The sequence below is a fragment of the Thalia democratica genome, chromosome 7 (assembly GCF_965202585.1).
Source record: "Thalia democratica chromosome 7, ktThaDemo2.hap1.1, whole genome shotgun sequence".
In the NCBI taxonomy this organism is placed as follows: domain Eukaryota; kingdom Metazoa; phylum Chordata; class Thaliacea; order Salpida; family Salpidae; genus Thalia; species Thalia democratica.
The window spans coordinates 60,555,152-60,582,773 of record NC_139171.1 but is presented as its reverse complement, the minus strand read 5'-3'; the positions used below and the strand labels follow the sequence as shown (position 1 = coordinate 60,582,773).

The 27,622-nt window shown below is 27.6% G+C and overlaps 2 protein-coding genes across 2 annotated transcripts; both read left to right on the top strand.

Moving 5' to 3' along the window:
- The first annotated feature begins 6,295 nt into the window (after positions 1 to 6,295).
- On the top strand, positions 6,296 to 7,926 carry LOC145841676 (uncharacterized). Its single transcript, XM_082949028.1, has 2 exons — positions 6,296 to 7,220; positions 7,425 to 7,926. The coding sequence occupies exons 1-2, from the start codon at positions 6,307 to 6,309 to the stop codon at positions 7,924 to 7,926; spliced, it is 1,416 nt and encodes a 471-aa protein (XP_082805154.1). The 5' UTR covers positions 6,296 to 6,306.
- Positions 7,927 to 9,411: 1,485 nt separating this feature from the next.
- Positions 9,412 to 24,383, top strand: LOC145840508 (ATP-binding cassette sub-family E member 1-like). The gene is made up of 15 exons (XM_082947793.1): positions 9,412 to 9,503; positions 9,786 to 9,933; positions 10,247 to 10,356; positions 10,568 to 10,799; positions 11,252 to 11,352; positions 11,777 to 11,896; positions 12,909 to 13,003; positions 13,258 to 13,403; positions 15,315 to 15,501; positions 15,792 to 15,909; positions 17,408 to 17,499; positions 17,736 to 17,851; positions 21,482 to 21,584; positions 21,943 to 22,054; positions 23,655 to 24,383. The coding sequence occupies exons 1-15, from the start codon at positions 9,430 to 9,432 to the stop codon at positions 23,737 to 23,739; spliced, it is 1,839 nt and encodes a 612-aa protein (XP_082803919.1). The 5' UTR covers positions 9,412 to 9,429; the 3' UTR covers positions 23,740 to 24,383.
- The last annotated feature ends 3,239 nt before the right edge of the window (positions 24,384 to 27,622 follow it).

Below are 27,622 nucleotides of genomic sequence, written 5' to 3'. Positions count from 1 at the left end.
AAAATTTGATTTTCATGAATTTTGGAAAGTTTTTTTTTTTAAGGTTATGGAAAAAATCAGTTAGACTCAAATCAGTCTAAGGTCACTCAGGACTTATTTGATTCAAAAGGGGAGAGTTAGTTCTAATGTTTAAGAAAAAATTGCAATGTTGTAGATTTTAAATTAAGACTACCATCATTTATTACAGGGTTATCTCAAAATCAAGATTTATGGAAAAACATGGTATTTACAATTCATGAAAAAAATCTAGGAAAGCAAGGATTTTCAAACAAAAATAACCTTAAAACCTGTAATATTTTTAATGGTAGAAAAAAAAAGTATTTAAAACTGAAAAATTTAAACTATTTTTACATTTAAAATAACAATATTTTAGTAAGATATAAAAAAGTCATAAAACAATTTGTTTTGTATTATTATTAATGTATTCATTAGTAAACACATTAAAGCAGCTATATAGTATATTTTCAATGTTTTTGTACAATTTATAACAGTTTTTACCTTACGTTTAACTTTATACTAAAAAAAACAAGAGTATTGTATTTTAAAAACCCTGGAAGATTTTCAGAAAACCTGGAAGAAATTTACAAAAAAGTTTGCTATTTACTTAACTAATACTATGCATTGGTTGAAACAAAAAAAAATCATTTTGCATTTGAAAAGTAACTGAAAGTTGAAATGCTTTTAGTAAAAACGACATGATATTTTTACTTAATGTGATATACTAGTAGAGAAGAATTTTTTGAAATAAAAATTATCAAGTTGGAGATTTTGTGAAATTATGTTTTGAAGTAAACAAAATAAATGGATAATATCTAGTATAACTAATTCTATATATAAAAAACAATGTTCAAATTAATTTAGTTCTAAATATGATTTAATGGTTAACTTTTATTTAAAACTTCAAGGCCATAGGGGGGTTGCCATGGTTTTTACAAGTTGATCTTATTTTATAATTTTTTTTCAAAGCTTCAAGATGCTTTTTATTGTTTTAAAAAATTTAAATTATTTTTTGAGATATGACCAGTCTAAGTCGGGCCACATAATAAGTTCCCTATGGGAAGGGAAAACTAAAAAAGCAAAAAAAAAGACTATTTTATTTAAAATCTATCTCCTACATTTTTCAAGCAATCTTCTTCAAAGTTTCACAGTCTAATCGTTATACAATAACAAAAAAACTTAACTTTGGAATTGAAAAAATAAAATGTAAAAATATATTATTTCAAAAAAAAATTTTTTTTTTTTAATTTTTGTAATAAAGTTTTTATTTTTTTAAATTATTAAATTTCTTAAGTACTGTTTTGTCCTTTTGATATAAGGAACATTTCCTGAAAATTTGCAGAAGATTGCTTGAAAAATAAAGGAGGAGATACATTTTTAGTAAATTTTAAAATTTCCAAGAAAATTGACCCCAAAAAATTTGGGGTCCATAAGTTTGTATCAGAAACTTTTTACAAAAAATAAAATATCTCAAAAGTTAAATGATATTTTTGAATTCTGTAAAAACTGGCTTGTAGTTTGTATTTAAAGCTTTCATATAAATACCAAAATTAATTGTTTTACCCCCCCTCTCCCTACTATGGCCTTAATTTTTTATTAATTATAGTCTTAATATTTGTAGTATTTTGTGTAGTTATTTGTTATTTAAAACTACCCATTACCTTAGTTAAGATTTCTAACTAAAACAAATCTGGATGCTGTGAACATTTTAAAAATTTATGTAAACTTTAACCTTGTCCATTATTTTCAATGTTGGCCAATAATAATTTTGTGAATAAGAATAATGGCTATTTCTTGAATTGAAATTTTTTATTTAAGGGCCAATATAAAATTTTAAAATAGTTGCCTTACCCTCATGTAGCTTAATGTAATCAGGCTGTTTTTTATTTAAAAGATTGGCAATCCTGGAGCTGAAAAAAATAAAATGCTGTTTCAAGATTTTCAAATATAAAGGTTTACAAAATGCTTTTTTAAAAAGTCCTGTGGTCCACAAATGACCTTTTTGCTTTTAATGTAACCTGCAAAAAAATTAGTTTTGGCCTACTTAGCCCACATAACTACACTCAGGGTTGCCACTTTACCTAGAAAAACCTGGAATTTGACAATTTACGCAAAAATAACCTGGAAAAACCTGGAATATGAGAAATTTTGAAAAAAACCTGGAATTTTGGCCAAAAAACCTTTAAAAACCTGGAATTTTTAATAATTTTAACATTTTCAGTACTAAAATTTCAATTTGACACAAAAAATTTACCACATATTAAGATTTTTTTGTCATGGTCAAAAATTTCTTTATTAAAAAACACATTTAAAGTAACATTACAGCATCTTTTAAATGTTTTTGTACTATTTAATACAGTTTCTTATAAAGAAATTAACTTATGACTAAAAATAGACCCAAAAATGTTTACTTTTAAAAACCTGGAAAAAATTTGGAAAACCTGAAAAAAATTTTGAAAAAATGAGTGGCAACCCTGTACACTCAGGCACTCAGAATAACTCATATTAGTTTGATTTTTTTTTTCAAAACTTGATTAGTTATGCTAGTTTAAAATTTAAAAAAATTCACAATTCATGTTGTTTAAAGTTATTTTCAAAATTCAGTCTAATTTGAACTTATAGAAAAATTAAGGCTTGTTTCAAATCTTAATTCAGCTACTATATTTTTCCTGAATCTCAGGCTATTTTTAAATATATATGTATATATTTTTAATTTTATTCCTTTGTTAGTATTTTGGTATATTTAGATTCTTAAGTATGTTTTAAGTTTTTTAATTAAATTAAGGGCATTAGCGGGGGGTAATCACTTTTTTCAACTTATTTTATTTTGTGGAGTTGTTATTAAGCCACAAGTTACTTCTCACATACTTTTTATATTCAAATTACCGCTATATAAAAAAACTATTATACTTCAAAAAAAAATTGATAATTTTTTTATTTTATACTCCTTGTTTTGGTTGTACTTTCAAAACTATCGCCAGTAAGCTAGTTGAATATAAATATACAATTGAGCTTTTAAGATTTAGAGGGTTAAAATGGAGAGTAGATTACTTATGGGAGGAAAAAACTTATCTGTGAGCTAATAAAGACTTCTCTTGTGCTTGTTGAGATATATAAATGCAGTTTTTAGGAAATGCTCCTTGCAATATTTAAAAAAAGCTGTAAGATTAGGTTTTAAATTTATAAGTCTTTTTTTAAACCTTTTAAAGAATGCATAATTTAAAAATTTAAACCTGCACATTTTTTAAATGTTATTAAGTATTCACCAGAGAAATTTTTGAATTTTTTTTAGAGGAAATGGACTTTAAATAGAATAGTCTTTTTATCTCTTTTTAATTAAAACTTATAAATAAGGAACATGTGAAACTCTCAAACTCTACTTGCATCAAAAAAGTTCATTTGAATTTAACAAGTGTAAAAGTAACTGGTACCTTTATTTACTTATTTTTTCTAATAAATATTTTTCTAGACATACCTTTAAATATTTTCAAATTTTTTTATAACCTCTGATCAACTCATGCCTGCATTAATTTTAATAATTCTTACTAAAACAAATCAAGTATTGATTTGCATAAACCTAAACTCTGCTTCAACTTTAATCTTTGTTAGCATATTTATTTGAATTTTTTTTTAATATTTTGAGAAAAGGGTTCAGACACTTACAAAAATTTACATCAACTTTTCAATAAACCTTTGAGTTTGAAATATTATTGTTTTTTTTAAGAATATTAGCACTTGAATTAACTTAATTCAATAATTTTTGCAAAACTTGAGGTACAAACATAAGGACCTTAATTTTTTATCATTAGTTTTCTTGGAAATTCAAAAAAAAAAAAACTTTTGTGTAAGAATCCTCAATTTTTTATGAAATGTTCCCTGTTAAACTCTTTTGGATCAAGTTTAATTAAAAATCTTTTGGATCAAGTTTTGTTAAATTGCAAAATAAAAATTTCAACAATAAAAAGTAAGAACTAAACTTTCTGTTAATATAAAGTTAAAAATTTTTTAAATTATTCTTCTGTTTTTAAAAAATAAAATTTGGATAAATTGAAAAAGTTTCAACAATAAAAAGTAAGAAATAAACTTTCTGTTAACATAAAGTTAAAAATTTATGTTTCTGTTTTTTAAAATAAAATTTTAATAAATTGAAAAAAATTCCCAAAAGCTGCAGGGAATAGATTTCAAGAAAATGTTCTTTTTTTTTTGCATTTTTAGTTTTCTCATATTAGGAACCTCCTTAAGTTTAGTTGCTTATAAAGTAGTCTAAAAACAATATTTAATAAACACAGTTAAGTTGAAAAAAAATATTTGTAGAGATTTTTTAATGTAAACAACAGCTAACTTTTTTGAAGTATCTTATAAACAATATTAGTACTAATTTAAACAATTGAAGACGTGCCTAGTAAAGTATTTAATTCAAAGACTTGTTATACTCTTCCTTCTTTAAAGATATTTCAAATCTACATAATCTAACGCTGTGTGGTTTTTTATTAAAATAGTTTTAATACCTTCCATTCTTTTTGGAAACACTTTCAATATTTTCTGTATTAATTCCAACTAATTTTCTTAAAACTATAGATTTTCTTACAACATACTCATAAAAAAGCAAAAAAGATAGACTTACTATTTTTAATGAGTTAAACTAGTACTATCTTGATTTATAAAATTTTAAATAAAACAAACTAAAAAGCGCAGTTAGATATGCATTAAAACTATCAGGGTTGCCACATACTCAGGATAACTTGAACACAGAAATTTTTGAAAGTCTCTTAATGACTTGAAATAGTTCAATATAACACCAGCTATTTTTCAAACTCAAGATGACTCAGGCTGGTTTTTTTTATAGATTTTTAATGAGACTGGGTTGATTTAGTTTCAATATTTTGTTAATTTATTAGCAATTTTAGTGAAGAACTTGATGTTTATTGACTTTGTATTTTTTGATTGGTTTTAAAAAACTCAGGATGGCTCAGTGTAATAGAATGTGTGTGTCTGAATGCTGAGTTTCACAAATCAATCAACTAGAACGCAAGTATCTTAGGCAATCTTATCATTATTATGGCTGTTGATAAGACCTAGAGGTTGAGAATTAGGCCTTTATTATTAAGTAATAACTGCATGAAAGTTTATTAGTGTGTTTTTATGGTTCAAGTCAAAGAAGTTTTTTTTTTTAAATATTTAATTGTTTAAGAGCTCTTTAAACATTTTTAGTTCATATTAGTTAAAGTTTTTAAGTATATTTTTATTTAACTTAAATTGTTGTTAAGTTTTACTTATTCCAAATTATTTCTAAAAGTAACTTATATTTTTGAAATAGTTTTGTTATGTCAATTTTTTTGTGGATTTTATATAAAAAATACATTGTTGAAACAGTTTCATATGATTTATAGAAAGTAGACTAAAGTAGCATATAGTAATTATAAGGTATTAATTAAATAAGGTATGATTTTATTATGATGAGTAGTACCAATAAATTAAGTGAACCAACATCTATACCTTACTTAGAGGACAATTTAGGTGACTCACGTTTTTTTGTTTTTGAAAAGTGGCAACCCTGCTATTGGTTTAACATTTTTAACTATTTTTTATGACATGGAAACTCAATTAAGACTTAATACATCTTTTTAATACTTAGCTTATAACTTATAGCTCTCTCCGTCTAGGTTTTCTTGCTTAAAGAGTTGGGTCAATAGAGGTGTAGGGTTCCAAGAAAGTTTTTTCTACAAAAACAACGTGACCCCCATTTTAAAGTTTTAAGTATAGGTTATTTAAGCTCAAAACCTCTTATCTTCAAAGTGAAGCTTTCTTGCACTATTACAAAAATAAGCATTTTTATGCTAAAATTTAAAACAGACTGTTTTAATTTTGTATCAATTTACAAATATACTCATAGTTTTGACTATTTAATTATATAGGTTTTGTTTTAAACAAACACGATTGCTTAAGTGCTATTGAAATAAAATTAAATGAAGTGGTCTCTTTTCTAATATTTAAAACCTAACATTGAACTCCCCAGCTTTGATCTGCTACATGTTAAAATTACTTTAAGTTTTTTAGATGGAAAAAAGCAACTGATAGCCTATCAAAAGTCTGCAAATTAAGACAAAGTTGTACAAATATCATCTTGCCATCTATAGTATAGCCTTTAAATAAAAACCTTTGTTGAAAAGTTCATATATTTTTTCTACTAATTTGTAGCTATTATTACAAACAACAGCCTGCTTTAGAATCATTAACTCTCAAACAGCCGCTTGTTAGTTTTTATTTCAACTAAAACTTTTCAGGTTAAAATACTTTATTAAACAAAAGATGGAAGACTCAAAGTTCATCCAGGTCGAATGCAAAGACACGGGACAGATTTTCTACCAGGACACTGACACGGAAATATTCTACGACCAGGACAACAAGCCCTACAGGCTGCCCGCAGAAGATGAAATTCAGAACCTGGAGCAAGAACTCCTCGGCATCCAGAATTCAGAAGACACTGGCTTTGACATTGTTCAGACAGTGGAATACATTAACGGTGTGAAGATGATCCAGACAATCGACCCAACAAATCAGTTTTATGACTTGGAGCCGGCCGATCAGGTGCATTGGGTTTTCAAAGAAGATGATCAGCTTGGTGAGGAGCAAATCCAGCAATTTGAAGTTATTCAATCAGCTTCAGAAGTTCCAGGAGAGATTCTTGTTAATGAAAGTAGCCCTTTGACGCTTGAAATCAAAACAGAGGAGATGGGCCAATCAGAGCCTCAAGGGACGGACCAACCAATTGGTGATTTTGTGGAATTGCAGCATGTATCTTCTTGTGGCGGACCAATTGAAGTTGTGGACCTGCTTAAGCCACCTGTTGTTGTTGTAGAACATCAGTTTTGTGACGCTCTGAAGCCGCCAGTCATAGTGAGAGAAAAGCCAAAGTCAGAAAACAATGAAGACCACCCAAAAGACTTTATTGAGATCCACACCGGCAGGAAAGACGAGGTGACCAGCCACTGCAAAGACTCAGAGTACATCGTTGAGGTGCTGCCACAAAAGCAGCAATGCCAGATTTGCCATCAAACATTTGGAAACAAAAAGGAGGTGATCGCTCACTACAAGGAGAGTCACCGACCAGGGTGGATCGGAAGAAAGATGTGCTGCCCTTTTCCTGGTTGCAATTTTGCGAGCTCAAAAGAGCTGACGCTGCAGCACATCAGGGTCACGCACACAAACGAAAAACCTTTTAGGTGATTGTTGTTGCCAAAACTTATATTTCTATTATTTAGATATTTTCCACTATTTTTAACTTTTACTTACAAAAAATTGAAATTACAAAGTGACTTTATGAGCTTTTTAATATAATGTAATTAAATGATACATGAATTATCTTGTTCATTTAATATAAAAATTTACCTGGCTTATGTTTATTTATTTTTATTAATACTTTTAAGGTGCCACGAGTGTGGCAAGGGATTTCCGAGGAGGGCTGGCCTGCAGATGCACATGCTGATCCACAGGAAGGAGAAATTCTACAAGTGTGACTTGTGCAACGCCAGGTTCAAGCAGCAACCCGCTCTGGTGCACCACCGGAAGACCGTGCACAACCCGGAGAAGAACCACAAATGCAAGTTCTGCCACAAAGTGTTCAAGCACGTCACCCACCTCAACAACCACTTACTGATTCACACGGGAGAAAAGGACTTTCAGTGCGACAACTGCGGCAAGAGTTTCAGGCAGAAGGGCCACCTGACCACCCACATGAAGAGTTGTTTGAACGAGAAGAATTTCGAATGCGAAGTGTGCCATTGGAAGTTTACAACGAAAGGCAATCTGAAGCAGCACTTTGAGACTAAGCATTCCGCAGTGAAGAAGTTTCAGTGCGGGAAGTGCGCAAAGGGCTTCAACAGGAAGGACAGGCTGTTGAAGCACCAGAATGCGTGCAAGGGCATATGATACGTAGACAGTTTCATTGAGTTTCATGTTTATTTGATTAATTGTTATAACTTATAGCTTTTTGTTATAACTTCATAGACAATTTTATTAGATTATTAGTTTTGCTCAACGGGGTAAATGCATTAAATAAGATAAAGTATGTAGAAAATTCTAAAGTTTCATGTTTATTATACTATTTATTTTTAGCTTGGTTCAAGCATCTGGGTAATTGCAAGGGGTAGAATAATAAATGTATGAAAACAATACCTTGTTGTTTCACCTTGGTTATTGTTAAGTGATTTTTATTTAGTTTTTAGGTAATGACTAAACTAGTAAATAATGTTTTGATTATATGTAATAAAAGATTGTTTAGGCTATTTTATAATTATTATTTTTACCATTTCTTGTATTTAGTTTGTATAATTAGAGCAATGATAAGTTTACTCTTCACTACTGTCTCAACATTTTTTATTCCACCAATAGTGTTTTTAATCATCTTTTATTCTAGGTTTATTACTGCTAGTTTTTTTTAAACTTCACTAATGAATTGTTGTTTAGTTTAAATGGTACATAAAGTATTTTGTTAGGTTATATAACTATATTAGCTGCTAACATTTTTTATTAGAAAATTTCACCTTTATTTGTTCTTATAACTTTGTTTTACTTTAGGTAATTTTTTTAAACTGTTGTGTATGTTAATTCTAGATATTGTTTTTACAGTGGTTTCAAACTTTTCAGGTTAAGTATACTAGTATTAAAATATTTATATCTTAGTAAAATAGTTTTATTTTTAAGGTTTAAATACTTCATATGAAAACACAAAAAGTAATTATACATAACATATTAGTGTAGATTTGACATATTTGTCAATTTAAAGCATTTAATTTTATTGATGACTCCTTCTTAAATAAAAAAGTGATGCTATTTGAAAAAGCAGTTATATAGAATACTTCCACTTTGCTAACCAAAATTTTTCACAGCCCATTTTTACTGTTTAGTTCATAGGTAATTTTAAATGTAAAATTAAATATTTTCTACAGTACTTTTAAATGAAATGCAAGTAAATATGTCATCTTGTAAGTATACATTTTACTATTTAGTAAATAAGTAAAATTAAGTATATTTTATACAGTACTTATAATCTAAAAGTAAAAATGTCACCTCGTAAATAAATATTTTACTAGTTAACTAGTAGTATTAAGTACAAAATTAAGTATTTTTTACAGCACTTATAATTTACAATTAAGAATGCTAACTCAAAAATATACATTTTACTAGTTAATTAATAAATAATTTTAAATATATTATTTTTCACAGTACTTATAATTTACAAGTAAAAATGTCAACTCATAAATATACATTTTACTAGTTAATTAATAAGTAATACTAGATATAAATTATTTTTCACAGTACTTATAGTTTACAAGTAAAAATGTCATCTCGTAAAAATACACCTAACTATTTAGTTGAAAAGTAATACTAAATTAAGTATATTTTCACAGTACTTATAATTTAGAAGTAAATATGTCATCTCGTAAAGGAAACAAGAAAGATCAGACTTCAGCATCGACCAGAATCGCTGTTGTCAGTAGTGACAGGTTAATTTTAAAACTCTTTATTAATTAAATTCTATATTAAATTAAGTGAGAGTTAGTTTTTTTTTTTCAATTTATTAATAATTGTTTTGACATACTTTTTTTTTACTCTTAACATAATATAGTAGCCTGTATTTATCTTTAGCGTAAAGCATAAAAATTATTAAAGTTTTAATTTATAGCTCGAAGTTTTGAACTATTTGTAAAGGATATGCTGCAAATAATAAGATTTTGTAAGGACACATTTATATTATGTCTTTCAAATGACATGGATTAATATGACAGGTGCAAGCCGAAAAGGTGTCGTCAGGAGTGCAAGAAGGGATGTCCGGTGGTGAGGATGGGAAAGCTTTGTGTTGAAGTGACACCTAAAGACAAGGTGTCCTACATCTCAGAAGAACTCTGCATCGGTTGCGGTATTTGCGTTAAAAAGGTGAGATTGTTTTTTCCTGTTAACTGTTTAACTTACAAAAGTAAAAAGGGGTATAAAGAATTTATTGGTAGCTTAATTTTTGAGTGTAATAAAAGCATATATCAACTTTATTTTGTGGTACGGTATTTGCTTTGAGAGTGTATTTTTTTGTTTACTCAATTAATAAGGTTAGTTTATTAAGTGTAACATTACTTTTACTTATAACTTTGCGTCTTATTTTTTCTCTTAATTTTTCTGTGTCTTTAAGAAAAACGTCCTTTGGCAGAACTGTGTTTACATATTCTAAACACAGTAATAATCAACATTTCAACAGTGCCCGTTCGACGCAATCAACATCATCAACTTGCCGAGCAATCTCGAGAACGAGACCACTCATCGCTACTCTGCCAACTCCTTCAAGCTGCACAGGCTTCCCATTCCAAGGTGAGAAAAAAACCTCAAATTAATTTTAGCATCATTAGTGTTGATCAATGTAACTTTTTGCGGCTAAAACATAAAAATTTTCAAGTTTTAGATAAAAGTCAATTTGTTAAGACCCAGTGGCTCATTGTTTATATTTAATGTATTTTCTTCTTATATAAAACCAAAACTTGAAATTTGTTAAGCCAAGAAACGTAAACGTTAAAAAAAACAGATCTGGGGAAGTCCTTGGGCTCGTCGGAACCAACGGAATCGGCAAGTCGACGGCGCTGAAAATTTTGGCGGGAAAGCAGAAGCCGAATTTGGGCAAGTTCAGCGATGCCCCGGACTGGCAGGAAATTCTGAACTACTTCAGGGGCAGCGAGCTTCAGAACTATTTTCAGAGGATTATTGAAAATAATTTGAAAGCTGTTATCAAGCCCCAGTATGTTGACAAGATTCCCAAGGTATGAATTCAATATATATGGTATTGATTTTTATATGTTAACAAGGTAAATTTTGAAAATTGCTTAAAAGCCTCAATTTGTTGATAAGATACCCAATGTTGGTAAAATATACTGAAATTTAAGTTTGGATTTAAAAATAACTCAAGGATTTAATAAAACCTTTTTTATGTTGATAAAAGTCATAAAGGTCAAGCTTTTTATGTTTATAAGATAGCCTTAAGTCATTAGTATATTATAAATTTGTTTAATCAAGAATGCTAAGAAGCTACTTATCGAAAAGAAATATGCTGGTTTACTATATTTTTATTTGTAATACTTTTTATTATTATTTGTGTGTATTTAATTGGAATAAATGCCTAAATCCAAATAGAGCAATCTTTTACAAATTGTTCTAATTTTAAAAATTTTCCATGATACATAATAGGTATATAAATACTTATTTATTTAAATAGGCTGTAAAAGGAACAGTGCAGGATTTATTGAATAAAAAAGACGATACTGGAAGACAAGAATATCTGTGCGATTTGCTAGATCTTAATGCTGTTCTTGGAAGGTATTATTATTATTATTTGTTATATATGTTTGTGTTTTTATAAGACAAGAATATCTTTGTGATTTGCTAGATCTTAATGCTGTACTTGAAAGGTATTATTATTATTATTTGTTATATATGTTTGTGTTTTTATAAGACAAGAATATCTGTGTGATTTGCTAGATCTTAAAGCTGTGCTTGACAGGTAATAATATTATTTGTTATATATGTGTGTATTTTTATAAGACAAGAATATCTGTGCGATTTGCTAGATCTTAATGCTGTACTCGACAGATAATATTTTTATTTGTTATATATTTATACTATTATAAGGAAAGAATATCTGTGTGATTTGTTAGATCGTAGCATCCATTAGTTGTAAGCTATTTTATTTAACTGGAAGTAAACCTACTACAACTTATATAGTTATCATTATTTCTAACAGAGAAGTACAACACTTGTCTGGAGGTGAATTGCAGAGGTTTGCAATTGCGTTGTGTGCAGTTCAAAAAGCTGATGTTTACATGTTTGACGAACCCAGTTCTTATTTGGATGTTAGACAAAGGTATTAAATATAAAATAAGTAATGATATATGAAATAAATCAATAAATAATTAATAAAAATTTATTTAAAAAATATTTGAAAGTCAAGTTTTATTCTTAGAAAAAAAGTTTTTGAAAAAATAACTTGACTTGAAAATTAAAAAAATACGTTGCAACATATTTTTTAAGTATTGCAAGGAACAATTACTAAAAATTAAGTTTGTGTCATTTATTTCAAAAAACTGGGAGGAAATAGATTTTCAGTGATTTTTATTCATTCTCCGTTACTTTCCTCCTATAAAGAAGCAATTGTACTCTCTGACTTCAACTGGTTATATCTTAAAACATAATTTGAGTATTTAAATTTTATACAAAATAGGGTTCACTTAGGAATACTCAAGACAATTTTGAAAAATGTCATGATAACTCAGGCTAGTTTAAAATTGAATTAAAACTCAAAATTACTGAAGCCTTTTTTTAGAGAAATCTCAGGATAGTTTTTAAGACATTCTATAAATCTCAATCTAGTTTTTTATCAGATAACATTTAGTTGTTCCAGTATCTATATTTTATTAATAGATTACCAATGCTATTCCAAAACTTGATTTTCAAAATTATGTTAAAATTAAAAAAAAAAGTATTTAATTTTTTTAAAGGGTTTAAAAATAACTTAGAATGGCTCAAGGCAATTTAAGGTCACAGTTTTGATGACTCAAAGAGTGGGTTTTAATGACTGGAAAAGTGATAGTTAAGACCCTACAAACAAAGATCAATTAAAAACAGTTGTTTACCCCATACGCCTTAAAAATTCTAAGATGGAGGAGTGGTAATTATGTCGTTACATAAAACCAACAATTACGTCTCAGTAGTAATTGCTTAAATGATAACAAAAAGTTCATCAAGAACATAACTAACTTTACACGCCCTGATTAATCTAATATGTCTACCTTTAATTGCTACCTTATTATACAGGTTAAGTACATGATCTCTTTTAAAAACTATATATATTAGTTTTAATAAACCCATTTAAACAGACTGAACGCAGCCAAGGCCATCAGATCATTGTTGGAAGACAACAATTACGTGATTGTTGTGGAGCACGATTTGTCCGTGTTGGACTACTTGTCAGGTTAATAATTGATAAATAGATAGATTATAAGTAAAATAAATAAATATATATAAAATTATATTAAATCAGTAATTACATATAAAATAAAATATATAATTACATAAATAAACAATAAGTACAAAATGTATAAAATAAATATATAAACATATTACATGTCAGACTTCATATGCACATGAAATATGTAAGTACACATGAAATAAATAGATTATAAGAAAATAAATAAATAATTGGTATAATATATAAAATGAATTCAGACTTCATATGCTGTTTGTACGGACATCCGGGAGCCTACGGGGTGGTTACCATGCCATCTAGTGTTAGGGAGGGCATCAACATATTCCTCGACGGTTTCATACCTTCAGAAAATTTGAGATTCAGAGAAACTAATCTCACTTTCAAGGTTTGTTTTATTTTCTAAAATTTCTGAATTAATAATCTTTAAATTTTTTGAATGAAAGCAAAAATCTTTTGAAGTTTTAGCATAATTAGCGAAAAGTTACTCATCAGAAAAAGTAAGTAAGATAACTAAAGATGCAAAAAACTAACTTTTAGAGTTAGTTTTAATTTATTCTAACATGGCTAACTTTTTTCGTAAGGCCCTGTTTAAAGAAATTAAAAAAGCTATAGCCCCTTCCCTAAGACCTTTATAAAAAATCGCCTGAGACCTTCATCAACTCCGGAATATCTAGTGTAAGTTTACAATTAGGGCATTGTGACTTTACCTTTACAGCTTATAGCCCACTAAATTTCCTAAATAAAAGTTACATGGTATCTACTATATGTTTCAAAACTACCATTATATTTTTTTGCTTTTCTTGTCAACCCGTTGAATATCAGTATAAGTTTCAAATTGTAGCCTCATGTTTCCTTTGTGGCCCCTTTACTACTTACGGGCTTCAAAGGGTCATGTGACTCACTTTGGGAAACTTTGATCTGAAGCTTGATAATATTTTAGTCAGTATTGTTGAAAGTGTGTAAACATCTTAGTTATTTTGATATCAAGGAATGTTTCCCTGCAACCTTTATTGTGTTTTATATTATATATAAAAGGTAAGAAATGTGAGTTTTGTGTCTCATATGAGAATAATAATGTTTTATTAGTTTCAGATTGAATTTTTTTTACGTAGTAATCAAACAACCCATTGTATTATATTGAAATTTGGGTCTTTTTTTTTTGATATTTTTATTGTGAAACTATATGTACGTAAATGAAGCACTATTTTTACCATATTTTTTGATTTATATTATTTTGACATTTAAAATGAGATATTTGACAACTAGCATTTCCTTACTAAAAAATATAATAATATAGTATAAAATAACGGGTGCTTTTATAAATTATAAAAAGAATTGATTAAAAATATTTACTTTGTTTTATAAATATAATTTAGAAACAAGCAGATTGAAAAAATAAAAATAAACTTTTTGTTCAGTTGAAGTTTATTACTTAAAATTTAAATTTCTCCCTAAACATTTACAAAGTGACGTTTAAACATTCCAGTGACGTAACATGATAGTTTAAAACGAATTTCGTTTTGATAGTTATTCAATTACAAACACAAAGTTAGTAAGGTCGTCAAAATTTTACCAATACATGAACATTTCTTTCAGCCGTATTTAATGCGGTTAACCTTCACATCAGATCGATACAACTAATTTATCTAAGTATTTTCATTTGCAAATAATTAACTTTAATAAATTTTTGAAAGTAAATTTGTATTTTCTTTCGCCAATAAATCGTTACCATCGAAACTTTTTAAAAATATCATAAGGCTTTCACACAAATTCGATATTGGAATATTAAATGTATGAAACAGTGAAAAAGAACCCCATTACACGTAAAATTTAGTACAACTTATTTCGAACTTTTGTTTTAACCATGCTTCTAACAAAAGTTAGTTTGTTTTACAACCATGCTTATGATTAACTTTTAAATTATCAAAAACATTTATATCTGTTGGCAAAAAACTTGAAGGTTTTCTTTCTACTTTCTAACCAAATTTAGATTTAAATACGAATGTCTCTGTGCACGAATGAATGCAAATATTTTCGTTGTATAATCTTCAAAACAAAACAAAAAGTTTTTGAAACTTACCGTTGAAATAAGCAAGTGCAAAAAGGTTATGCCATTTTAGATGTGTTTGATGAAATTGTTTGTACTTTAGCTTACGTTGGCAAAATGCAAAAAAACTAAGAAGAGCCTCACTAAAACCAAACGCCCCACTAAAACTCAAACATTTAATTTGACCCAACATTCATAGTTTTCACAATACATCAACCTATAATCTAAATTATAAAATTTAATTCACAGGTATCAGAGACAGCAGACAGGGAGGAAATTGTCAAGAAGAATTCCAGGTACAGGTACGGAAATATGACTAAAAAAATGGGAAACTTCCAACTGAATATCAATGCGGGGGAATTTACCGACAGTGAAATTGTAGTCATGCTCGGAGAAAACGGAACCGGAAAAACAACTTTCATTAAAATGCTTGCTGGTAAGTAAAAAATAATAAAAGTTATCAACTAAAATGGTTATATTTTGTTTATTTAACTAAAAATATTAGTTTAAATAAAAATTATGAAGTACGGAAAAACTACTTTCATTAAAATGCTCGCTGGTTAGATATACTTATTGGTTTAGCTTCTAAGTTAAACATTAAGTCTTGAAATTTGTCAAGTATAAATTTCAGAGACTGCATAGAATGATTGATTTTTACTGCACTTCTTATTTATTTATCATGTTTAGCTAAACGAAACTCACTAATGTCATTTCAACTTATCACAGGTAAAATGGCACCCGATTCGGGAGATAAGGTCCCCGAACTCAACATCAGTTACAAGCCCCAAAAAATTTCCCCCAAATCGAAAGGAACAGTCGCGGACCTGCTTGCCAATAAAATCAGGTATAATTATATTTTACTTATAGGTCTTCTAAATTAGTTTTAAAAATAAATATTTTTAATAAATAGTGTTTTTACTTTTTAAGTAAATATATTAAAGTGTAATTTTGTTAAAAAAAATTATTAAATACCTTACAAAATAAGGTTTAAGCTAATTAAGTTTTATTTATTTAACGGGAAATATGAAACTAAATCATTAATCTGATACTGAACTGATCAGTTGTTGGTACAATTAAATGAATAACAGACCACCTACTTGAACACGTTATAAACAAACTCAGTTTACAATTATTATAACTTATAAAAGAAGTTTAAACTTGCTATTGACTCAAAATCGCAATTACCGCAAACGGCGGTTTCACAGGTGTATATATAAACGTCTAAAGTTTTAACAAATTTGTCATACCATCTGTTTCTGTCTAAGTACGTTTACATAGTATGTATTTGTAACTGTTACAAAACAGTTTAATTTAACTTTGTTTTGAACACAGCACCTCTTGTCCGTAAGCTAGTGTCCCACAAACAGTAGCTTCTAACTCGGTGTATGTATAAACGCTTGAATTGTTAAAATTGTTACTTTCTTGGAAGGGAGTTAATAATTTGCAACTGTTATAAAGCAGTTTTGTCTTAACTAAATTTTAAACACTGCACTTATAAAAGCGCCTTAATTGAATTGAAAGCCTGGTAATAAACACAAAAATAAATCTGTTCAAAAAGTTATTTGACCATTTCCTACAATTGACGCTCAATACAAACTCGACGAATGTTTTTGGTTGACGTTTTAGCAAAAATAGTCGTCGTAATGTAAATACAAAATGTTTTAGCTTGGCCATAAAAGCAAACAATAAAAATCAATAGTTCTTATTGAAATCAATATTAAACACTTGTCTTAAAGATGTATATTTTAATTTTGCAGTCTTTAAATTTTTGTAATCTTATTAATTATTATTTGTTATTACTGTTTTTTACCAGGCACTGGTACTAAATCGTTATTTTAAATATTAAATAAAATAAGTTCTACAAAAGAAGTTTTAATCAGCTCTTTGTGTTGTTAAGTTAAATTGCAATAACAACAATATTCGCATGTAGATAAAAAATGTGCGTAAAAATAAAATGAGAAATAGTCATAAATATAGCGGTTTTGGATATTAGCCTAATTAATAATAAAGTATTCAAAAAAAAACAATTTCCCATTTAACTTACAGTACAAAGTTAACATGATTATAATTACATAATATTTTGCAAGTACTTTAAAAATAAAAACACAGAAAAACGTGTTAATAAATAAAATTATATTTTTATATCAGCCTAAAATAGCTCTAATTCAATCATTAAAATGAGTTTAGGAGAAAACAAATATTTATTAATTTTTAAAATCAAGTCATACAGGGCAGCCTACAGTCATTTTTAATTTAGAACAGTTCATAACTAAATGAGTATAAATTGAATAATAAATTAGTTATATCAAGTACATACAAATATCTTACAAAAATTTCTACAGAGCTGCTTACAGTCATCCTCAGTTCAATACAGATGTGATGAAACCACTGATGATTGATAACATCAAAGATCAGGAAATTCAAAATCTTTCAGGTTTGTTTCTATTTGTCTTTAAGAATTTTTATACTATTTAAATTATTGTTTGGTTGAAATAATGCAAAAAAAAAAACATTAAGATTGAAAAATATAAATTGTTTCCAGTAGTTGACAAAATATTTTATATAATGAAATTAATGTTGTCAATAAAAAGTCCACAAAGAGCGATTTTATCCTTATGCCTTGGTAGTAAAAATATGAATAAACGAAATAATTTTATATTATAAAAACAGGAGGTGAACTGCAAAGAGTGGCTTTAGCTTTGTGCCTCGGTAAACCGGCCGATGTCTATTTAATCGATGAACCTTCAGCTTATCTGGACTCTGAACAACGTATCGTTGCTGCTAAGGTATTTAAATTTTTTAATTTATTAAAATTTTTTTTTTTTTGAAGTTCATTCCAACAGACTGCAGATCATTTAAAGTTCTAATTTGTAATTTCGATACATTGTTGCTGTTAAAAAAATATAAAACTTTTGAATAGTCTAAATATATTCTAATATGAAGGAAATATTTAAACAATAACCTTGTTTTGTCAAAATTCCATTTTAATTTTAAACACGTAATGTAATAAGGTATTTAATTTTAATTTTTAATAAAAAAATTAAATAAAAAGTTTTATTTCAGCTTCATCTCGCTAGCTTGCGAATATTTAAAGTAGTTATCTTAAAATTTAATGTAATCTGCATAAAACCCTAACCATTTATTGCTGTTCCTACACTTAAATAAAAAACAATTAATGTTGTTCTATTTTACCTAGAATTGATTAAATGGTCCAATCGTTTAAAAAAAAAGAAAAACTTTGCAGATATTAGAAGTTTTTAGTTTAATCTTTTTACATTACTCTGCAAAATTTAACGTTGTTTCTAAGGTTGAACATTTATTTAATTATTTGACTTTAATCTAAGTAGCTTGCGGATATTTGAAATTATTTAAGATTTTGACATCATCTGCTTAAAACTCTAAACATGTGTTGCCGTTTCTGAACTTAATTCAGAAAAAAAAAACAATTAATATTGTTTTACTCCACCCATTTAAAAAAGAAACAATTTACTTGTTTCTGCTTGCTTGATAAACAGTTAAATAGAAACTTAAAACTTCATGACTTTCTCAATCACATTGATCTATATAGGTAACTTCCATCTGTGCTTTTTATGAACCATATATTTTTTGCAGTTTTCCTTCTAATACACTAGCAAAATATAACTTAACAACTTGAAATTTAAATTTGTTGTATAGCTAGAACAGTTCAATCATCTCCAAAATAATTAAAACCTTGTGCTCACAGATGCAATTATATTTTCATGTAAAATATTAGTAACAAATTACTTCTGCCAAGAATACTTGGAAATAGTTTAATGTTCAAACTTCTTGTAATTGTTGGTATGAGGTTAGAATGGTCAATTCAATATTTATACTGGTACGCTGTTGAGCAGGAAACTAGTAATAATAAATTAACTAGCAACTTTTTTTTTAACAATCACTCAATTTTAATCGACGTAACAACTTTTTGACACAATTGTTAGCTTCAAGTTTAAGTATAAACTAACTTTGGTTTCTTTAACTAATAGTAGAGCTTGGGTCCTTACTCGTCCAAAAGTTTTAATTTGTAACCGTCTACAATACGGTCTGCTGACAATATTTTATACTTTCTGAACAATAATCGCAGTTTGAATACCTGTTTAGTGGTGAAACTGAGCAATTGTCTGTTTTTGTAATAAATAATGTTTTTTAATATATGAATCTTCAATTTGAGTTGATTCGTGTCTTAAGCTTAAGAATCTTTAACATAATAAAACTTAAGAAAAGTATCCCTATTTATATAAGAAGCGTTTTGAAGCTCCATTGTGATATCAAAGTTGAATAAAATTTATCAAGATCAAACGTAGTACAAGTTTGAACAAGTATGTTTATAAAAATATGTCCAGCCGTTTAACAAATAACTCCACACTAATATAAGGGTTGTCACACACTCTGGCTAGTTTGAAATACAGAAAAAAAACTAGTTGTAAATTTTCTAGTTTTTGGAAATTGCTGCTTCATTTAAAATTTTCCCATGAAATTGGAAATCATTGGCTTCTGAAATTTAAAGATTTCTTTTGTTTTGTTAAATGTGCCAAATGTAAGTACAGTGCTTATTCATTTAACCGGACACGTTGGGCAAGATTTTTCTGTAAACATGTCCGGATAACCAAAATTCCGAATAAGTACAAAAAGTCAATTTTTTTTATATAATAATATAACTGCTGCATATAATGCAATGCATAATAAAAGTTTTAAGGTAAAAACAAATACATAGTAATTGTGAGTAATATATAATAAAATGAAAAATATTAAAAACTAAACTAGAAGTTAATTAGTTTATTTTTTCTAAAGTATAAAAAAATCAGACTTACTAACCCTCTGCAACTATATACGTTTTTTTAGGATTAAGAAAGTAAAATTCATCATTTGCAATTCCACCTGCCCTAACGACCAATTTAAAAAAAAGATTAATTTTTTTTAAGTAAAAATATAGATTTAATTTATCTTTAAAAACTAAAAATGATGTAAACCTATCTCTTTAAATAAAAAAAAAATTTAAACAAAGAAAAAAATATATACATAAAGAAAAACGAGAAACTTTGATTAAGTTTAAAGACAATTTAACGAAAACATATCACTCCTAACAAACTAATTTTTGTTGGAAGTTTTACTAAAATAAGAAAGAATAGACGTTTGTTATATAGTTATTTCACGTTTTTCAGCAGAAAACTCATGGAATTTAAAAAGTTGTGAAACTTTTTGAATGAATTTTTGTGTTTACTATTAAAAACGTTTTGAATTTTTTTCTGGCCGAAACTGTCCGGATAAGTTAAGTCCGGATAAATGAATAAGCACTGTACTATGCAAAGCTGTTTGAAACTCGAACAAAACATTTCAAACCAGGATATTAAAAGAATAAGTATGACTTTTCTATATTCTCATAGTTGTTTTGCTGCGTAAAATCACATCTTATCTAGTATGTGTTTGTTGAAAAATTGTTTTTACTTCCTTTGAATGATATTTGAGCTTTGCATTTGCTTCCTAAAACAACTTCTTACACAATTAAAACTGATTTATTGTCCAAGATCTTCAAATATTAAAAGAATCTATCTATTTGCAAAGCTTAAATTTTATTTAGAAGAATATGAAACTAATAAAAGATAAATTAATGTTTTTACTGATGAACTGTGAAGCTATTATTGAAGCAACATAAACACAAATGCTAGCATCAAAATTGAATATATAAACATTTCAAATATAAATATATATGCAATTATAGTTTGTTTCTTCATATGAATATTCAATGTAGTTGTAACCACGTCAAAATTGATGATGACATTAATGTCAGCCCGAGTGACAAACACAAACGAAGTTTTGTCTTTCCCACAACTGCTTGATTCAAAAATATATATTGAATTATAAATCTGCAGTTTATTAACATATACTTTCAAATCTTATAGTATAAAAAATACAAACTGCTGTTTTAAACAGACAAATGTAAATCAAAATATAGAAGCCGGTTGATGGTAACTGTTAGATGGAAAATTTTAGTGACCTAACACCACTTTTGGCACAAAAATTGCTTAAAATTACCAGAATAAATACACTTCTAGTTTTTTATGAATACTCTTACCAATGATACATTAGCCATTTGAAACCGCATAAACACAGTCTGCCTTCAATATGCAAAAAATAATTTAGTAGAATATTTTTTGTTTACTTCGTAGAAAAATGTACGACTAGCCTGAAATTTTAAGTGATAAAATTAAATGTTGATTTTTTTTAAAGAAACCAAACTCCACATACTGCATGCTGAAATTGTTTTAAATAAATTTAATTATCACAATAAATTTATGCAAAAACATAGTTTTAGGTGGTCGAAAATAACTAATTTTATTAAATGTATTTATCTTTATCAGAAAAATGAACTTCAATTAACAATTTTTTATATATAGGTTATCAAACGTTACATTTTGCACGCCAAGAAGACAGCATTCGTTGTGGAGCACGATTTCATAATGGGAACTTATTTGGCCGATTCTGTTATTGTATTTGAAGGTAACTTTTATGTTTAGTATAAATATTTATGTAAAATAATGGGAACTTATTTAGCCGATTCTGTTATTGTATTTGAAGGTAAATTTTATATTTATTATAAAAATTTAGTAAAATAATGGGAACTTATTTAGCCGATTCTGTTATTGTATTTGAAGGTTACTTTTTTATCTATCATAAATATTTGATAAAATAATGGGAACTTGTTTGGCTGATTCTGAAATTATATTTGAAGGTTATTTTTATATTTACTAATAATATTTAATAAAATAATGGAAATTGTTTGGCTGATTCTGTAACTGTATTTTTCCTCTTGTTCACAAACAAAATTATAAATAATTAAATAAATACAAAATAACAGGTACACCATCAGTTAAAACAGTAGCAATGTCACCAAAACCTCTAGTTCATGGTTTCAATGATTTCCTGAGAAGTTTGTCAATCACCTTCAGAAGGGATCCCAACAATTTCAGGTTTGTTTTATTGTTTATGTTTTAAACCCTGTGCCATGTATCTTTAAACTTAGACACATTTTTCATTGCTTTAAATTTCTTCAAGCTTATAGATAAAACCTTTAATCGATTAATCGTATTCACAAAGGATCCGAATAGTTTCAAATTCTAATTTTTTTTAATATATTTTTACTTCAAGCCATGTGCCAAATATCTTCCATGATAAAAGTACAGTCATAAGCATTGGCTATAATTTCTATGCATTATGCATATAGCTTAAACAAACTAGTTGAAACCATTATTTCATGTTTCTTTCTTAAATGCCCTGTAGATGTACAGTAGATGTTTTATCCCTTTGCTAACGAATGCAAATACCTTAGTTGAAATTTCTGAAAATTTCACATTTATTGGCAAAATGTTTGAAAAAACTATTAAGAACCAAAGTTGAGTACTACCATAAATTAGTTATTTGTTTTCGCAAGGAACACGAATAAATTAGTTTTCTTAACGTATAGAAACACTGCATAAAATTTTATAAAATGCTTCAACTTTTCAAAAACTATTAATTTAAATTTATTAAGCTTGCTGGTTAGAACCATAATTTGTAAACATCACTTAGCTAGGGTGTATTGAAATATGAAATTTATGTAGTTAATTTACCAAGAACTTGATGCTGTAATGTAAAGATGCTTATAATTTAAAAAGAAATATACTAAGCATTCAGGGTTTGAAATGTGTGATTAGAAAATTAGGGCGAGGAGCCTCAGTTATGATTTTGGATTCAAGATAAAATGGCTAAAGTTTTTAATGATTTAAACCAGTGCTTTATAAAGTGTGGACAATTTCAGCTATCATGAAGCGATAACTAAGAAATGGGTGGTTACTGATTAGTTTCTGTGGCCGGTTTTAAAAATGAGTTTGGGTATAAACTTATAAAAGTTTGAAAGCTAGTAAACACAGATAATTTGGATAGTTTTAAAAGTAATATTAGTTTGATTGTTTAGTACTAGAGTTATATTAGACTTATAAAATTATTATTAAATTATAATTTTGGTTTTAAGATAAAATGGATAAAGTTTTTAAATAATTTAAATCAGAGTATTCCGAGTCGGCAGTTTCAGCTATCATGAAGCGAAAAATAATTATTTTTTCTAGTTTCTGTGACCGCTTAAAAAATTGAGTTTGTGCGACCTTGGTATGCACTTATAAAACTAAACCTTATTTCAAAACTAGTATTAACAGCTACATAAAAATAGTTTTAAAAGTAGTATTAGTTTGATTGTTTAGTATCAGAGTTATTAGACTTAAACAAAAAAATATGTAATTAAAACTTATGTAATTAAAACTATTAGTCTCTCCCAGTTAGACTCTTGCATGCTCTTTCAAACAAAACAAATCCTTTTAATTTCACGTTTCTTCAAATAACCACAAGTTTAGATGTTTAAACACGGTGCTTATGATTGCAAAGATGTTTGCATACGTTGGCAGAAGACTTAAAAAACCTTATAAATATTTACATGAACTATTACACTCTAACAAAACTCCGACTGAAGTTTTTCAGGCCTCGCATCAATAACAAACTAAGATTATTCAATTAAATATTTAACATATTTCCAAACAGGCCTCGCATCAACAAGGAGAACTCGGTGAAGGACGCCGAACAGAAGGAAACCGGACAATACTTCTTCCTCGACAACCACCAATGAGAGTGGCCGCGCGCTGAACACTAGAGGCGCCACATTCGAGAGAGCTTCCGGCCCCGGACCGACCGCGTGCTACTATTTGAACTCTCTCGCAATTTTGAGAGTCTCTCATATTTTTGAGAGGGCGCTCTCTCTTAGTTATATAAATTAGCAGAACTTTTTCACTATAGGATCTCTGTTTTAAGGAGGTCTTGCAGTGGAGTTTATTTAGGCCTTTTTAGCCTGTTTTTTTGCTCTGAAAATAGTTCCAAAATTTTCATAGCAATTGCAGGCTAAACAGACTGTCGGTAAAATCACAAGTTTTTAATATTCATCTTAGAAACGTGGATATATAAACTTGTATTTTTATCGATTCACAAGTAGTTCAAATATTAGCACTCGTTTGGTCCGTGGAGTTGAAAAAGAGTTTATTGATTTTATTGGAATATTTTTCGGTGTTTATTGGAAGCAAATTTAATTTTTTGTATAACTAAACAAATTTTTGTGGGTGAAAAAAATATATTTCCAATTATTAAATGGTTAAATTTAAAGTCGAGAAATCTTTAGGGAATTGTTATTTGTGTTTGTTGTATACGTTTATTTATTGTTTTTCTAGATTTTGTTTTAGATCTTTGAACTTTTTAGATTAATTTTAGTTACAACTAACAATTTACACAATAAAATTAGCAAAAGTTTATTAATAATTTATTTTTTTGTTTATTTTTAATTAAACGGTTTTGCAGTGCTTTTATTTGGAGATTTGTGATGAATAAATTATATTTGGTTCTCAAAAAAGTTTGTATTTTTTACAAAATAATTGAAACTTGATTTGTATAGTATTAAATAAACAATACATTTATTCCAAATAAATAGAATAAAATACTAAATAACGATGTTTTGATAAGTTTTTTAAATGATTGTTTTATAACTTAGTTTTTTATTCTGCAAACGTTCAGATAATGAGAAAATAATTTATTGTAGTCGAAGAATTAAAGATGAATGTATAAAAATAGATCATGTACTATTTTCAGATAAACTTTCCTTAATTAATGCTATAAGAGTTTAGCAAAATCGAGCTACGTAATTTTTTCTGTAGTTGAAAATTTATGTTTTTTTTTTCCATAAATTTATGTTTCAAAAGTAAATTCGGCCAACTGTAACCACGTCCCATAGGGGAACTACCAGCTACGTGACAATTTTGTTGAGACGGGAAACAGGGTTGCCACTTTACCTGGAATTCGACAATTTAGGCAAAAATAACCTGGAAAACCCTGGAATTTGAGAAATTTTGAAAAAAACATGGAGTTTTTAATAATTTTAACATTTTCAGTACTAAAATTTCAATTTGACACAAAAAATCTATCATATAAATAAGAATTTTTTCTCATCATCAAAAAGTTTTTTATTATAAAACACATTTAAAGTAACTTTACAGCATCTTTTAAATGTTTTTGTACTATTTAACACAGTTTTTTTTATAGAAATTAACTTAAAACTAAAAATAGACCAAAAATGTTTACTTTAAAAAACCTGGAAAAAATTAAGAAAAAACGAGTGGCAACCCTGGGGAAACCACCCGAACGTAGTTAAAAGGCAAACCACCCATAAATTTTATTATGTGTTAGCTGTTTACGTCTAACAAAAATTTTGCTAATGTCATTTAAAGTGTTTCAAACGCTTTTTTTTATTTTATAATAAATACTTGATACTTTTTGAGATATGGCTGATTAAATATATTTTTAAGAATTTGAGTTGTCGGAAAATTTCATGTGACCCTGTTTATGTGTTAGCAGTTTAACAAAAATGTTTTTCAGGCGCGTTTCGATCACACCATCTTACAACGCTAACCTAGTGATCTCCACTAGATCCGTTTTCCAACACCATGGTTGGATCTGTTTTTTAAATGGAGACTGTAGTTGCAGTAAATTTGTTCCTCGCCGAACCTTTTAGTGGTTACATTTACTTCCGGAGTCAATCTTTTAATTTGTTTAAAAATTAGTATTTTTATGCCCTTTAGCTTGGGCAACTGATGGCCCAGTTTTAGCAGAAAAGCCCATTGCTGGCAACGTAGATTGAAAAACAAGTCCTAATGGGCCGCATAGTTTTTTAAATATTTAATGTTTTTTTCATATTTTTAAACGCAGAAAAGCATTAAAATGTAAAGTTTTCCTCCAATAAGATGCAGACTACATTAACGAAAGAAATGAATCATGCATACAAAGAATAGAACTACTATTATGTGTTATATACTATTATAAATTTAATTTAGAAACAAATGAATTTATAGATTAGTTTTTGTGTTCTTTGATTTTCTATGCAACCATCATAGGTTTATGAACTTTTCGAAAAGAAACTTTAATTTTTATTAGACTTAAAAAGTAATTATTGATATAAACAAAATGCGAATTGAAGCGTTTCACCAATAACACAGTTTTACGGAGTTTCCAAAGAAACTTTATAGTAGTACAAAACAAACAAATTAGTTTCCTACCATTTTAAACATTAATGTACTGTTAAGCCTTACTGTGAAGTGCTAGCAGTTTAGTTCTGCTGAAACAAAAATTTCGTTTCTTTCACAGCCACCTATGTGATCAACTAAAAATTTAAAATCTGAACAGGTGATACCAGCTTTTTTTACTGATTATAAGCATTAAAGATATCTTGGTCCATTTTTCGTTCCTGACTAAATTTTTAATACACATAAGAGCCGTTATTTATTGCTTTATTTTTTTATTTAGTTGCTTAAATTTTGTTTGAAAAGCTTGGTTTATACCACCAAAGTCAGGTAAAAAACAAAAAGGTAACTAATTTTCAATTTTGTGTTTTTATTAAGTACTGAACACTAACAAAACGTGAACAAAAAATGATAATGATTGTAGAGTATAAACAGTATGTTTTTATTTGTAATGTAGAGTTTTTTATTTTAAGAAATTATCTAGTGCATGAAACACTGTGTGTGTTTTTAAAATTCTAAGTTTAAGATTGTGCTTTGTTATCTTTTGGATCCTAACAATGATCCTAATAGTGAGCCTTTTCTGTAACTAACTTATAAAACTGTTAAGTTTAACACAATTAAAGCGTTTTGAAAAGTTCAAAACATCATGACTTTTATGTTCAAAATTTTTCAGTATTGACTAGAAAAGTTATCTAATCATATTTAAACATTCAAAAAGTGTTCAAGATCGATTTTTAATACAAATTAGAAATAATTACCATTTGAAACATTATTTAAAAATAGTACTGGCTCTTCATAAAAGTATAGAGAAAAAGTCAATATGACTGAATCAGTATTTTTTTATTAATACAATCAAGGTAAACATATGTCAATAAAGAGCAATTTGATATTCAACCTTTTTTTTCTTCAAGCATATAGTACTTCTATAGCATATAGAAAAGACAAAACAATATTTATAAAACTACAAACTTCTACAAGTACTAATAATGATTTTTTTTTATAAACGTATCAAATCTTAAACTGTTATTGTATTTTCTATAGCGTCGAGAAAAGACAAAACAGTATGTATAAACATACAATGTATATCGACTATAATGTTTATAAGTACTGACACTGAATTTTTTATGAACTCTTCAATGGTTTACTTTTAAGTTTACAGAAGACATTTTCTTATAAACTTAGTGTGCCTTATTTTCAAAATCAAAGTTTTTTTCAATAATAAAAAGTATATTGCTATATTACTGAATTGGATCCGGATCTTAGTTAAAAATGTCTGATCCTGGATTCGGTAAATCACTTGCCTACAAAGAATCTTGATAGAGATCTTAAAATAAAATCTATAAATGTTTTAATCAAATAATTAAAAGAAAAAAAAGAGTTATGAAAACTATATATTAGCTTGTTGTACGATTTGTTTCATACTAACGCATAGAAAACGAACAGCAAAAAAAT

What these genes read in the sequence shown, in the direction of transcription:
- LOC145841676 (XM_082949028.1), top strand. Translation starts at nt 6,307, where the DNA reads ATGGAAGACTCAAAGTTCATCCAGGTCGAATGCAAAGACACGGGACAG. An exon ending in ACAAACGAAAAACCTTTTAG is followed by an intron (nt 7,221 to 7,424) that starts GTGATTGTTGTT and finishes AATACTTTTAAG; the next exon opens with GTGCCACGAGTGTGGCAAGG.
- LOC145840508 (XM_082947793.1), top strand. Translation starts at nt 9,430, where the DNA reads ATGTCATCTCGTAAAGGAAACAAGAAAGATCAGACTTCAGCATCGACC. An exon ending in TATTTGGATGTTAGACAAAG is followed by an intron (nt 11,897 to 12,908) that starts GTATTAAATATA and finishes CCATTTAAACAG; the next exon opens with ACTGAACGCAGCCAAGGCCA. An exon ending in AAACTAATCTCACTTTCAAG is followed by an intron (nt 13,404 to 15,314) that starts GTTTGTTTTATT and finishes TTTAATTCACAG; the next exon opens with GTATCAGAGACAGCAGACAG.